This window comes from the organism of the source record quoted next, unplaced genomic scaffold (assembly GCF_019419815.1).
Source record: "Pyrus x bretschneideri cultivar Hongxiangsu unplaced genomic scaffold, Pyrus_bretschneideri_v1 Contig138, whole genome shotgun sequence".
NCBI classification, from domain to species: Eukaryota; Viridiplantae; Streptophyta; class Magnoliopsida; order Rosales; family Rosaceae; genus Pyrus; species Pyrus x bretschneideri.
In genome coordinates this window covers 238,388-252,376 of record NW_025999433.1, presented here as the reverse complement: position 1 = coordinate 252,376, position 13,989 = coordinate 238,388, and the positions used below count along the sequence as shown (strand labels likewise).

The 13,989-nt window shown below is 33.3% G+C and overlaps 2 protein-coding genes across 40 annotated transcripts; one reads left to right on the top strand and one right to left on the bottom strand.

The window, feature by feature from the left end:
* Nucleotides 1-6: 6 nt before the first annotated feature.
* On the top strand, nucleotides 7-5,379 carry LOC125475138. Its single transcript, XM_048579509.1, has 13 exons — nucleotides 7-34; nucleotides 256-381; nucleotides 961-1,076; nucleotides 1,394-1,482; nucleotides 1,566-1,720; nucleotides 2,224-2,352; nucleotides 2,475-2,501; nucleotides 3,340-3,387; nucleotides 3,669-3,731; nucleotides 3,850-3,965; nucleotides 4,135-4,239; nucleotides 4,356-4,445; nucleotides 4,639-5,379. Exons 1-13 carry the CDS (start codon nucleotides 10-12, stop codon nucleotides 4,924-4,926), a joined length of 1,377 nt encoding a protein of 458 aa, XP_048435466.1. The 5' UTR covers nucleotides 7-9; the 3' UTR covers nucleotides 4,927-5,379.
* Nucleotides 5,380-7,035: 1,656 nt separating this feature from the next.
* On the bottom strand, nucleotides 7,036-13,366 carry LOC103963046. 39 transcript variants are annotated; one of them, XR_007256504.1, is made up of 13 exons: nucleotides 13,181-13,363; nucleotides 12,960-13,016; nucleotides 12,315-12,497; nucleotides 12,129-12,231; nucleotides 11,935-12,025; nucleotides 11,736-11,773; nucleotides 10,841-10,926; nucleotides 9,019-10,749; nucleotides 8,709-8,742; nucleotides 8,520-8,626; nucleotides 8,099-8,167; nucleotides 7,543-7,616; nucleotides 7,126-7,270 (listed from the first exon to the last, which is right to left on the bottom strand). XR_007256504.1 is itself a non-coding variant. In XM_048579508.1 (3 exons), exons 1-3 carry the CDS (start codon nucleotides 12,630-12,632, stop codon nucleotides 11,823-11,825), a joined length of 624 nt encoding a protein of 207 aa, XP_048435465.1. In that variant the 5' UTR covers nucleotides 12,633-13,351; the 3' UTR covers nucleotides 11,780-11,822. The 39 variants fall into 39 exon arrangements, 1 of the variants encoding a protein (XP_048435465.1); XR_007256506.1 differs by having other exon boundaries at nucleotides 12,385-12,497; nucleotides 12,960-13,362; XR_007256487.1 differs by having other exon boundaries at nucleotides 12,654-13,361.
* Nucleotides 13,367-13,989: the final 623 nt, after the last annotated feature.

Sequence of the window (13,989 nt, the reverse complement as noted above, 5' to 3'; positions counted from 1 at the left end):
GCTGACTTCATGGCGGAGAGCGATCGCAATCATTGTAAGTTTGATATGTTCGATAACAATGTTTGACTTTTTGCAATTCATTGCAATATGAGTACGTTGATCCAATCCAAGTTCATCTGTGGTTCTTATGTTTTCTTGAAAGTTGTCAATATATATATATATACACACACGTGAAATATATAAAAATTTTCAACTTAGATATTTTATTATTTATTGATTATGAATATTTTTTGATTATGATATGATTGAATGCAGCAAGTGAAATGGAAGCAAGACTCGACGGGAAAGATCATCGATGGCTATCTACGGCGGAAATATGTGATGTTCTTCGAAATCCTAACGGATTTACAATTTCTGAGGTGCCTGAATATATGCCACCAAGTATGACTTTCTGCTGTACTGCATTTGTTAAGAAATATTGTATTGGCTTATTTAACTCGAATTTTCTTTAGCATTTTAAGAATTTGATTTTTCTTTTTGCATCATTCTTAGAAGATTTATTTGGATGTGTATTGAAAATTCCCTTGATAAGTTTTGAACTGTTGGTCATTTGGATAAGAGGAAAGTTTATGTCAACCGGTGTTTATGTAAAGTATCGGTCGAGTTGGTAGATCATTTTCTTTTGGATTGCCCTCTCACATGAGATTTGTGGGTTTTTCTTTTCTTTATAAAATTAATCAGGCTATTTTTTATGCGAATTGATGTTGGCGCTCTAAAATTCTCATTTGTGAGGAGTGCACAATGAGATTTTTGGAGTGCCAATAATAGAACCCTTTTTTATTTATAAGAAATTAATTGGGATATAGTATTATTGGCTTTCAAGAATATAAGAATCGACATTTGCATTGGATGTTAAGACTTCATTTTTATTAATTATTTTGGGATGCATGTGAACATTGAATTACTTTATTTGGAAACATATGAAACCTACATTTGCTTGACACACATGAATTGTTTTAGGTGGATCCTTTTTTTTTTTTGATAAGAACGTGCAGAGGCATTTTAGAAAAGATGGCTATGAATGGAAGAAGACAAAAGATGGAAAGATTGTTAAGGAAGCCCATGAGAAGCTCAAGGTAAGCATACGCCAAGGTTGATGTTATAAGAAATATGATGTATTAAGCATGACACTTAACCATACAACTATAGTTATGTAACTTAATCAGTTAATCTTGTAGATGTTGATTTATTTTGTGGAACAAATTGGCATGTTGGATATCGCCATCTGTAATTTGATGTAGTATAGTTGGAAGAATTTTGGTACAAAATTGATATGGAGCAATGGCATGGTATAATTTTGATGTGTTGCATTTGTGGGAAGAAAATAATCATGTTGAAAATTCCTTATTTTCCTAATTAAACTCATTGAACTATTATTGTACATCTCTGTCAGGTTGAAGGTGTTGATGTAGTGCACTGCTACTATGCTCATAGAGAAGATGATAATGATTTTCAACGACGCATTTACTGGTTGGTTGATAAGTAAGTTTCTAAAAGAATTTATTCTCTTTTTCGGCCTTAATGCAGTAATCTCTCCTCTAAACCCTAATATTTCACTGCTGTAGGAATCTCTCAAATATGGTTCTTATCCACTATCGGGATATAAAGGTTATGCCTCACACTGTCAGTTCCAATCCAAGTAATTTCCAGCATTCACAAGCTACATATGCGACAAACTTGAATAGTACTCAGACATCAGAGCCCGAAAACACTGTTTCAGGTGCTTGTTTTACATCGTCAAAATCTTTCCCCGAAATTTGTCACGAGTACCTTTTCTTTTACAAATATTTCGGTGATTTTTTTTTTTTTTTTTTTTTTGTATTATTTGTTGTCCATGTTTATCTTCTATATATTTCTTCTACTGTTGTCGTCTTCGCTTAACACAATAAATGTTGCAGCATATAATCACCAAGCAAGTTCTGGGTTTCCCCCTGTTCTTGGATTGCAACATGATATTGCTTCTTCTAGTTCCAATCCAACTAATTTCCAGCATCCACAAGCTACGAATGTGACAAACTTGAATAGTGCTCAAACATCAGAACTCAAAACCACCATATCAGTTGTTTGTTTTACATTGTCAAAATCTTTCTCTAACGAGTTCCTAATCTTTTACAAATATTTCAGTGATTTTTTTTTTTTTTTTGTATTATTTGTTCTCCGTGTTTATCTTCTATGTATTTCTTTTATTGTTGTCGTCTTCGCTTAACACAATAAATGTTGCAGCATCTAATCACCTAGCAAGTCATGGGGTACTCTATGTTCCTGGATATGAGATTGCTTCTTCTATTTCCAATTCAAGTAATTTCCAGCATTCACAAGCTACAGATGCGATAAACTTTCTAGATTTTCAAGGTTATGGTGATTTGTTAAACAAAACTTGTTGGTTGTTTCCCTTTGTTATTCATTTGGCAGCTGTGCCTTCCATATTTCTCTAGAGTTTTTCATTATTTAACCTGACATTCTATAATGTGCAGATAATTGGTTCGAGAATTTATTTATTGGTATGTGGAATGTGATCCTTTGTTTATTCATGTAACTTGTTCCAGTGTATCTTTTGAATCTATATTGTCTTTGTCAATACATGAGTTCATTAAATAGCTATTATTTGTTGAATTGGTCCATAAAAAAAAGACTGAAAAGCTGTTTCATATTTGCACGGAGAGGAAGACACTGAAACCTCTTTCCATAGTTTGTGTAGCCCAAATTCATCAAACTTTGGAGATGATGAACAGGTACTTGACAAGTACCTGTTTCATCCAGTACTACTTTTCTTTTATAATCATTTTGGTGATTTGGTAAACTAAACTTGTTTGTTCCTTTAGTGTGAATGTACTACCTCTGTTAGTTTTGTAAAAAACTCAGTCAAAGCACATCATGTGGAGCACATTTGCGCTTTGTTTTAAGGGTTTTTCACCACTCGATGACCCCTAGATGACTTGAGATAAGAATTATGTTTACTACAACTCGTGTACACATATCTTTTGCTTCCATGAATTACGGATTCGCCCAGCCACCATCAGATCGCCTCTTGAGTTTTCCTTGATACTTTTAAGTAAAACTTGTTTCCTTTTAAAAATCCATATCGTCTTTGTCAACACATGAATTCGTTCAAATAGTTACTGTTTGTTGAATCAGATTGCAAAGAAAGAGAGGTTGAGGAAGCTGTTTCTTCACGTTTTTGTTGTACATTGTCTGTGTTTTTCCAAAAAATTTCAAGATTTTGGTGATTTGTTTAACAAAACTTGTTGGTTGTTTCCCTTTGTTATTCCTTTGCCAGCTTTGCCTTCCATATTTCTCTGGAGTTGTTCATTATTTCACTTGACATTCTATAATGTGTAGACCCTAGTGATGGGGGAATCCCCGAGAATTCATGTACTGGGTTACCTGGTACGTGCAATGTGATCCTTTGTCTTATTTTCAGCAACTTGTTCCAGTGTATCTTTTAACTCTATATCGTCTTTGTCAATACATGAATTCATTAAATAGCTGCTATTTGTTGAATTGGTCAACAACAAAAAACTGAAGAATCTGTTTCATATTTGCACGAAGAGGAAGACACTGGAATCTGGGTTAAGATTGTGGACAATGGCACGATAATTTTTTTCTTTTGTTTTGTACTTTTTTTTCCCTATGCTCACAAAGTTTAATCCATTATTATTCTGATGCAGCCTGCACCAACTCGAGTGCTGCGGTGCAGCCAAGTCATTCATCTCTTGGAAAAAGGCAATGCGGTAAATTCTCAAGTTGCAACATTACAAAAACTGCGTTGATTTTTTCTCATTCATGCACTTGATTCCTAAAGGCAGTCTCTAAACAGTTTCTTAGCTGAGGGTGATGACTTATTTCTAGATTCCACTAACTCCAAGGCCACACCCCTTGCAACCATGGAAGGAGTAGATGAAGAGGAAGAGGGAAACAATACAAACCAATCGCGGAAGCGACTCAAAGTCACCTGTGGCCAGAAGGTAGACTCAGCCACCCAAAGTCACTCGTGGATGAAACCCCAATTATTTCATGTTCCAAAACTAACATTCCCTGTTTCTCGTTACAGAATGCGACTCAAATTCCTTCTCTTACTATTGTCTTCCTTCATTTCTAAACTTCTAACAATATTTTGTTTTGGTGGCTCAAAAGTCAATTGCTACTTCTGCTGCAACCAACATAACTGCTGCTCCTGAGTCTAGCACTCCAGCCATGCTGCAATCAAGACCAACCTCAGATGCCAACCAAGATTTTGAGGTAAACACTATTTCATCTTTGATTTGTAGTGTGTGCGCGTATGTTTTTTTTATTTTTTAAATCTTTTGATCTGTCTTTATTTGAACCTTTTTGTTAACAAATCTGTTTGAACATAGAATCAAGAGCAGGAACTCGAGCCTACCTCTATTGAGCCAGAAAATGGCAAAAGCAAGGCTGTCGTTCAAAATGATTTTGGGTCAAGAAAGGTACGTACACAACTTTTTTTAATTCGACGTCCCTTAGGTCTTGTCAAATTTGAAGGTAAAACATGGATTAGAAAATAGAAGAATTTGGAGGAATAAATTTACTTCAAAACTAAACTATCTTCTATTCCATTCCAGTCCTTGACACTAGCTTAACGAGGCCTTAATAGTTTTCTCCAACGTCTTTCTATTGTAGAGTCATGAGTTTTCAAAAGTTGCAGTTTGGGACTCCTATAAAAGCCTCCTTGAACTTTTAGGCCGAGGGTTTGCACCCAATACACTGGCCAGCTCCTCTATTTCTACTCCTGCCACAGACTCGCAAGCCATAGAAACAGTCAGAACTTTTCTAGAAATGGACTTTGCTACTATGGTTGGCAGTGTTAAACAAACTGACATGATTTCACACATTAAGAGACTCGTAGTTTCTAGTTGGTTTCCCTCTGACAGCGGCAAAACAAGCATTTTGCAATATTGGAGCAGCTAGAGCAACCTATTTGAGACTATTCCGAGTATGATAAGGGCAAAAAATTGAATGCCCAAGTCGAAGATATGAGAAAGCTTCTTGAAATTAAGGTTCAGTTTTGTGATAGCAAGATGAGAGACTATCAAAGACTTGAGAATGAGAGAAAGCAGATTGTAGCCAAGCAGGCTGTAATATGTGCTGAAGTTGGTGGCGCCGTCAAAGAGACTGAACGGAACCAGGCAGAACTCAATGAATTGCTCCCACAGCGAGATCAATTTATACAAAATGAGGCTAATCTCAAGACCAGCTTGGTTATTGGAGATGGCTACTGGACAATCTTGAAGAAAGTAATTTTCGACAACCTCGCTCTGTGACTTTTTCTTTGGGTTGCATTTGGGCTGCAATTGTTATTCTTTTACTTTTCTTTTTGGTGGTGGATCTTAACAAATTCGACCCATAATATACCAAAATGGCGATAAGAAAGTGTAGAACAAGATTATACCTATTTGAAAGCCCAAGGGTTGCCGAAGATGGCCGAAAAATAGCTTGAAAGATGACTGGTCCGTGGGAAAACTGGAAACTCGCTGGAAACTACTTTTTCAATACTCAATGAAATCGAGTGATTCAAAAACGAAAAGCATACTTCTCGATGACACGAAGAGAATGGTACCTTTCTCAACAGCTTATGGGTACAAACTTATTCTAATTTTTTATGTATTTTGGAATGTTTTGAATTGAAAATTAGTTAGGAGTTTAATAAAGGTTTGCGTATTAAAATTATAAATCTATTATTAATTTTTATTTAAAAAAATTATGTAACTGATATGTAAATTCATGATTACATTAATGCTACGGACTTGGATCAAGATCTGAAAACTAATAAAGTTTCAGTTAATGAACATTAGTAATTAGGGACCAGATACTAATTTTTATTTTTATTTTTTTTGCCCTAACTATATATTATGCTCTCAAGGTTTAAGATGATATTTAAATTAGGTCATTAAATTTTAATTTTTTCAAATTGTTTAAGTTTTGGAACTATATCAATTTACACTTTTTGTAACATTAAATGTCTATTATACAATAAATTGATGAGTTTTTAGGTTTTATGTTACAAATGTGGCTTACATGTCAATCTAGTTACGGATTTAATACTCACCATGTCATCAAATTAATGAAGATTTAGTTAATTCATTACACAAAATGAGTAAATTGATACAATTTCAAAATATTAGGGTGCAATGTGACAAATTAAAATCTGATGACCCATTTTGAAAATCACGCAAAACATAGAGGGTGCAAAATATAAATAGCCAATAGAAAAAAAAACACCAATAGAAAATGAAAAGCTTTTCCCAGATGCAAAATGTAGTTCACCAAAAAGAAAACAAAACCCAATTGAAAAGGAATGTTAAAAAAACTGAAAAAGCTTTACTACCCAGAATTTTCTTGGTTTTTATAATTTCATACATCAAGTTTTTTAATCCCAATCAGGTAACTAAAGTGATAATTCTGGAACACTTTCATACATCCGTTAAGTTTTCTTCAACTTGTGACGTAACCTCTATGTGGACAATGACTAGACGCCGTAGTTAATCTGAATCCGCGTGGATATTGAAAAAAAAAATTTAATTTCAAAAGTAAAAAAATTTCGAAATTAAAAAAAAAAAATTTAAAAGCAAAAGGAAGAATAAAGGATAAGATCATCTTTAACTTTTGAATTAAAACCTAAATTTTCTAGATCAAACATAGGGCTAGGTTCAATTAAAAATGGCTTGGTTTTTTGCCAAAACCGAAACTGTTGCGATTTGGTTCAGTTCGGTTCATTTTTTTTTCGTTCAGTTTAATTTCAATTTGGTTTTTTCTTGTTCCATCATGTCTTTTTTTTTTTTTCAAATTTTTTTTGTTTCCGAAAATTGAAATTTTAACATCTCCAACATAATCATAAAATAAGCATTCCAAATTTCCAACATTGAAATTTGAAATTTTAACATCTCCAACATAATCATAACATAAGCATTCCAGCACAAAGAAAATAAACATTTAAAGTTCAACTAGAATCATCAATCAAGTCTTCCAAAGTCCAAACTTAAAAAAAAAAAAAAAATATTTGAAAAAAAAATTTCAAAGTTTAAGTCTTCAAAAGTCCAAATTTAAAATAAACATCACATTTCAAATATCCACACCTAAAATAAACATAACAAAGTTCAAACTTTAAAAAAATATTCCACTTAACTAAAATCATAACAAAGTCCTTCAAGGTTTCATGTCTTACACGCACTTTTCTCTTCAAGCCCTCAAGCTCAACGCTTAGGCGGCCTATGAGGCAACATAGTACCTTTCGTTGAACTTCCACTTGCCATTTCTACATACAAATAAAAAAAAAAAGAACATGATGTAATGCAAGTATGCAACATAACATCTAATTTAAATAAGGTTTTTTAAGTCAAAATGGTCCTTGAGATTGTCCACCAACCATTATTTTGATCATTCCGTTACAAACTCTATTAAATGTCCCAAAGCTTTTGGCCGGAAGATTAGGCAATTTTCAAAGCTTTGTAACTCAATCGTTTCTTAACCAAATTTGACACATAATATATTAAAATGAAGATATGAAAGTTTAGAACAAAATTATACCTATTTGGAAGCCCAATGGTTGACGGAGATGGTCGAAAAATAGCCTAAAAGGTGACGGAGATGTCGGAGATGGCCTGAAATTGATGAGTTTTTCGATTATGATATATTATGGTAAAAACACATGAAAGACCATGCATCCAATGATTGTGGACCTAATAATCTTGCACTCAACACCGAATACCTAAATGTCATCAAACCAAAGTAAACTTTCATTTAACCAAGTTCTTAGCACTTCAATTCAATCTTAAGTTAAAAAGAGTAGTTCAATGGACTAAAATTACACAAAAGGGAGAAAGACAGAACACAGAATCGTGGAAATGTGTACTGTGATACTGATCCTGCAAGTTAAATATGAAAAGTGTAAAAGCTCAAATTATCCTTAGCATCAGTAGATTAACAATGAAAAGAAGAAAACTTGTGTATGTTTTCATTTAGTATAACATGAATATGCACGTGCATAGTAAATACCAAGCAGAAAGTATTACCAGTAAATTAGATTCAACACAACATAGAGAACAATTCGACTACTATATGTGTAACTCTATAAACTCCTTACCACATCAATCTTGAGAGGTCCAAAAAGTCTAAAAGTCTCAAAAACTTATCCATATTCAGCTCCAATCGCCTGAAAACACCAAAAAACTGAGTGGTAAATATAAATTCATCAAAATTCCTTATTCAAGGATAAGCTAAAAATGGAAAAGATTCAAATCCCAGAAACTGTTTGGTAAGATCCAAGAAATTCTATCGCAGCTGAAATTTTCATTCTTAGATTGCATGGACAACCCTTTTTGTTTTGGTAAGATCCTAGAAATTCTATAGCGGCTGTAAATTTTCATTTTGCACCTTAACTCATGCCAATTTAAATGTGACATTCATGCCCAATCTGCATCATGTGTCTATGGACAAATAGTTGTAATGCTAAAACTCAAATTCTGTCCCAAGTATACAAGGGTCACAAACATATATACACACACCTCGAGATGAAAATTTCACCGAGTGATCTAGCCTAGCAGCATTAATGTAAACCTTCATTCTGCACTTCAACCGCCTCATTGTTTCTTCCGCAAGTTTTCAAACAAATCTGTAAATAGAATGAAAGAGAAATTATAGATTATAATGGCAACAATCTTTAAAAAAAAAAAAAAATATTTAAAACTCTGTACCTTTCTTTTTCTCATCCTAATAAGTTCTCTCAGCCTAGGCAAAAGAGAAAAAAAATTCAATGAATTTAGACATGAAGAAATGAAGAAATTTATACTGTAAAGAATGCAAACGTAGACATGAAATGATAACTCTATTGGTAGAATGAAAATGATGTCTACTCTAAATCACATCCTTTCACTAATAACATTTTACTTATTTTTTTATTTTTTTAAAGAAATGTAAACAGACATTTTAGAATGAGTTGGAACTCATGTTGTATATTGAGATAAATGACTATCTATTTGATATTAGAGTATCACAATGGCATACCTTGGCCTTTTGGACTGGTCTCTCGCCAGAAGTCATCTTTTATGTTAACATTTGATGTTATGACTTTTGCATTCAACTTGTAGAATATAAGTAAACTTTATAATTTGATTGTTTCATTTTAAAAGGTGGAAAATAAAAATAGATGTCTTACTTTTCTCAATAGCAAATCTTATTGTTTTTGGGAATTTCTGCAATTGTGACAACTGTGGTAGTAGCTACAGTGGTACAATGAGATAATAATCGTTGCATCAGCTTTAATACTAAACGAATCAAATCAAGAATGAAGATCGGTAATATGCATGATAAAAAAAAATTATATTCTAAATGTTGAAAAAAGGGAATGAGAAGGTTACACTTGGCTGGATTCATAATGCCCTTGTACGGGGAGTCGATATCATGAGACATCATCTGATAATTTAAATTTTTGAAGAAATGGATCGATGTAATCATCAACTTAACAGTTTAAAAAATGTAACGGTTTATAACATTCAAGGCTTGAAAACAAAAAGTAATTACTCTAAGTTGAATAGAGAGGAATCAACATTTAGAGATAGGAAAAGGTTGAGTTTTTTACTAGGATGCATGGACACGGGCACAGATACGGAGATACGATACGATACGACACAGAGACACGTCAAAGTTCTAAAAACGAAGACACGATACATCAAGGATACGGCAAATAAAAACATATATAAATAAATATATCTAAAATATTATAAAATAAGCATTCAAATTTATTACCCAAACTTAAATTTATTTCAATAAACTCAAAACAGAAAGATAAGTGAAAATAAGCATACAAAATATAATAATAATATTATATACAAAAAGCAAAAGGGGCTTTAAGTTTTTCCAATTTACATAACACAACAGATGAGCTAAAAGTCATTGAATCAGTCAAGGCAAAAGAATATTTTAGCTTCGAAGTTCAAAACGGAAAAGCAAGCCTCCTTTCAGTTTCAGAGATGGGTTCTGGGAATCAGATTGAGCTTCAAAATTAACAAAGCGAAAACGAAGTCGAAAGCTCTCACCAACAGGTGCAGATGGAGACGATGGAGATGACGGAGCAGTGGCAGACGGAGATGATAGAGACAACAGACAAACGAAGCTGTTGCAGACGACAAGTTTGATTTTTGAGGTTCGAAATCGTTTTGGTTTTTAGTCAAACAATCGTTTCAGTTTAGCTAATTTGAATCAATCATGATTCTGTGCGGATTTATTGGATTATTTTTCTCTAATTATCCTCTGATTTAGTTTGAAACGTATGCAAAAAGTATGATACGCATATCTCGATAGTATGATACGCGTATCTCATCAATAAACGTATCCATTCGTTCGGATACGTATCGGGCCCGTATCCATGCGTATCATGTGCGTATCCGTATCCCTGCGTGTCAAATACGGGATATGCTGGCTTTTCCCCGTGTCCATGCATCGTAGGTTTTTTACCTGCTAGTCTAGTAATGTCAAGCAAGACTACAGCTTCTATTCAAAGGTCAATTCTTTTTCTCTAGAAAACTGTATGTTACACAAATTTATTGAATTGGAATCAAACTAATGAGAATTAAATTGAAAATTTAAAACTAATGCAGAAAATGAATTTGAGAGGCTAAAAAAATTTAAAGGTAAATAGGAAAAAAGTTTAAAATGTCGGGACATTTTGTTATACTAAAGCCCTTGGATAGCTTGAAAATCTTACCCTCATTCATTTTTCACTCTCGCTCTATTTTGCTACACATTAACACAATAAAATATACTCAGGTCACATAATTATTAATCTATGAAACAATAAGAAATTAATATAAATCAAAAGATGACAAACCTATTACTTTGCATTCTTATTATTGCAGACACCTGATAACTCCCATCACCAAAAACTCTTACTTCATATAAGCCATATGTAGTAACCTGCAAGAAAGCAATGAGAAATTAACCACACTAACATTCAAGAAGAAGTTACACAGAAGTGTGCAGAAAACAAAACATATATGTACTTCTAGTCTATCAAGATGTTAAGATTGCATCGGCTTCAATGCTTAAACGAAGAGTAGAAATAAATTTCATCCACGAAATAAGATGTTATTTTTAAGTATCGTAACACAAATGTAATGTGCGTACAACCATCAACCCACCCAAGTGTAAACTACTCATCCTGGCACAACCAACATCGTAAGAAACATGTTACTAAAATATTAGTTCCAATACATCATATTTGCTACTATCATTTTTAGGAGTTGTGGTTTTCCATGAACTGTAAAGCATGTATACACAAAGTGAGGTTTGCCAATACCTCCAGCTATTTCCAAGTGTACACTGGTGTGTTTTTTCCTTTGAAACATGCAGTTTTTTTTTTCTTGTATTGTTCCCACCATTAACCAAAAAGGAAGGAAAATTTGGCAAAAGAGGATATCTTAATACCTTTAGGAAAATTGTCAACCACAAAATAAGCACTGTATTTCGAGCCTATGAAAAGAAGAATAACCCAAAATACATTCATTACTTGTTAAAGCACTTGCAGATCTTTTTGACATGACAGAAACAAATTGTAACACCAGTTTCAAAACAAATTAGGGCAAACCACACTGGACAAAAACCAAAAATGAGAAAAAGAAGCATTAAGAAACACAGAATACGAAGACTAAGCAAATATATATCACATATACTATAAAAGAGCCTAAAATTTAAAACTCAATAATTAAAAAATTTAAATTGCTTACCTTAAACAGCTGAAATTTTCAAAAACACGACAATCAATCTGTGCAAAAAGGCAAACAACGAACGATTATTAAAGTGGACAATAGACTTTAGGGAGAATGCATACTTCTGCTGACACTTCGCCCAAGGTTGTTGTCCTGCTTCAGTGGATTTATTAAATTAAGATGCTTCAGGGAAAAAGCTCGCAAGTTTGTCTCATACCCCTTTGCTGGAACAGAGAACATTTCCACACAATTTCGAATAAATTCTTCACTCAGCAGTAGATCATCTCTCCCGTTTTCGGGTGCCTTAGCTGCAGTTTCAGTGAGTGAGTCAGAGAAAGAGAGAGAGAGAGAGAGAGCAAGAAAACACAAATAAGCCATCCAACATCAAAAGCACACAATAATATCTCTTACCCACTATATCAGGCAAGGATGATTTGCATACTGGTCCATTTAAACTTATACAATAGTTCTCCCAGTCAAATTTGCTTAAGTAATCCAAAAATCTATAAAGGACCTATAGAAATGAAAAGTAATTAAGTTCTAAAACTTATATATGTATCTGAAAGAATGATTCAAAATTGACTTGGGAATACTCACTGCCAGAGGGCCATCCAGTGACGAATGGAAAAAATGGAAAACATATAGGATTAACATTTCCAAAACATACGTTGAAATCAACCCATAATGGGCCCCGAGAATACGACTCTCATAGTAGCACCAGGCTTTTATCAGAATAATACTCCGCTTGAAGAGATGATTTTTGCCAATATAATTATCAACCTGCAAATGAAGCGACATGAGAAATATGACCCAAAGATGAAACCTGAGTGAACTTTCGTGCCAGTGATATAGTAGATAAATTAAAATAGCATCGGAGCAATATGACTCGGTTATGCAATACCAACCGTAGCTCATCAATATTTAACGTGATCATACCTGTTCAAGGAAGTGTAGAGTACTAAATCATCCTAACTGAAATAGGCAAAGTAAACCCAAAAGGTAATCATGTCCATCCATATATCATCTTGACAAAACTTTGGCCTTTTAATTAAAACACAAATAATAATAATAATAATAATTGTTCATCCACAGCAAAAACGGAAACATCCAAGGCAAAACCAAAAAATTAATCATGACCATTCCTCTCTTTTTAAATTTTCAGGGAAAAATTGAACCACAAACAATCAAAAAACCCAAATAAAAAACAAATTTAACAGCAAAGAGATAAATTATATTCCTGACCCAAAAAGGGCTTGCAAGCTCGCAGAATAAACCCTAAAATTCGAAGACGAATATTTCCTGCAACCAAAAAAACGAAATCAAACGAAAGAACCAGATGTAAAACACGAAGAAATAAAGAAAACGCTGAGCAAAATAGGTGAAGAGCCGAACTTTAAAACAATCAATTAAAAAAATTTCTTCCTAACCAAACAGAAAATAAAGCAACGCATGAACAAAAACACCTGAACCAGAGCGATTCGTTCGTGGAAAACAGCGAGAAAAACAGGCCAAACACCGTTCCACACGATCCGATCGGAATCGAAACCGAAAGACAAATGGAGAAATAGAGAAAACGGAAAGACAGAGAGAAGGAAAGAAGAGGGAAGTGAAAAATGAAAAAATGAAAGATGCTGTAAGCATCTCCCCACACAAAACGCACGGGACAAAAAATGAGATAGGGGCAAAGTGGCCAATTCACCATACAACCCCTCTAAAGCCTAAAAGACATGAAGAGAATGAGGGGCAAAACCGGGTGGGCAGTCTTAGTAAGGCTAGCAATTTCTGACACGATTCGATAATTTGACATGATACGAAATTAACAAATATTTGGATTAACACGATAACAAATTGGGTCGTTATCGGGTAACCTGATAAACACCTGTTAAGATTACAGGTTGGTTTGGGTATACAATGCACGATACACAATAAGCAAAATATTAATTTTATAATTTTATAACCCTAAAAAAAATACTATAATAGTTATATATATTAATTTAACAATTTTATAACCCTAAAAACTATAATAATTATATATATATATATAAAATTAAATATTAAAAATTGGTAACCATTGGATCGGCTTAAATATACTACTATTCAATTTCTTAAGTGTTATACGTACAAAATAAATAAATTTAAATCTACTTAATAAATATATATATCATTAAACTTGATGGGATACGAATTCTACGAAACTAATTTCAACGATCCAACGGTCAAACTTGTTTGTATATGCTTCGAGATCGCATCAGCAAAAAATCGCAAAAAACAA

Bases quoted from the DNA above. Each gene is read 5' to 3' on its own strand.
- LOC125475138 (XM_048579509.1), top strand. From the start codon at position 10: ATGGCGGAGAGCGATCGCAATCATT. The intron at 1,721-2,223 runs GTGCTTGTTTTA...TAAATGTTGCAG, and splicing joins GCCCGAAAACACTGTTTCAG to CATCTAATCACCTAGCAAGT. The intron at 3,966-4,134 runs GTAGACTCAGCC...GTGGCTCAAAAG, and splicing joins AAGTCACCTGTGGCCAGAAG to TCAATTGCTACTTCTGCTGC.
- LOC103963046 (XM_048579508.1), bottom strand. From the start codon at position 12,632: ATGAGCTACGGTTGGTATTGCATAACCGAGTCATATTGCTCCGATGCT. The intron at 12,232-12,314 runs GTGAGTATTCCC...TCATTTCTATAG, and splicing joins CACTGGATGGCCCTCTGGCA to GTCCTTTATAGATTTTTGGA. The intron at 12,026-12,128 runs GTAAGAGATATT...CTGAAACTGCAG, and splicing joins ATCCTTGCCTGATATAGTGG to CTAAGGCACCCGAAAACGGG.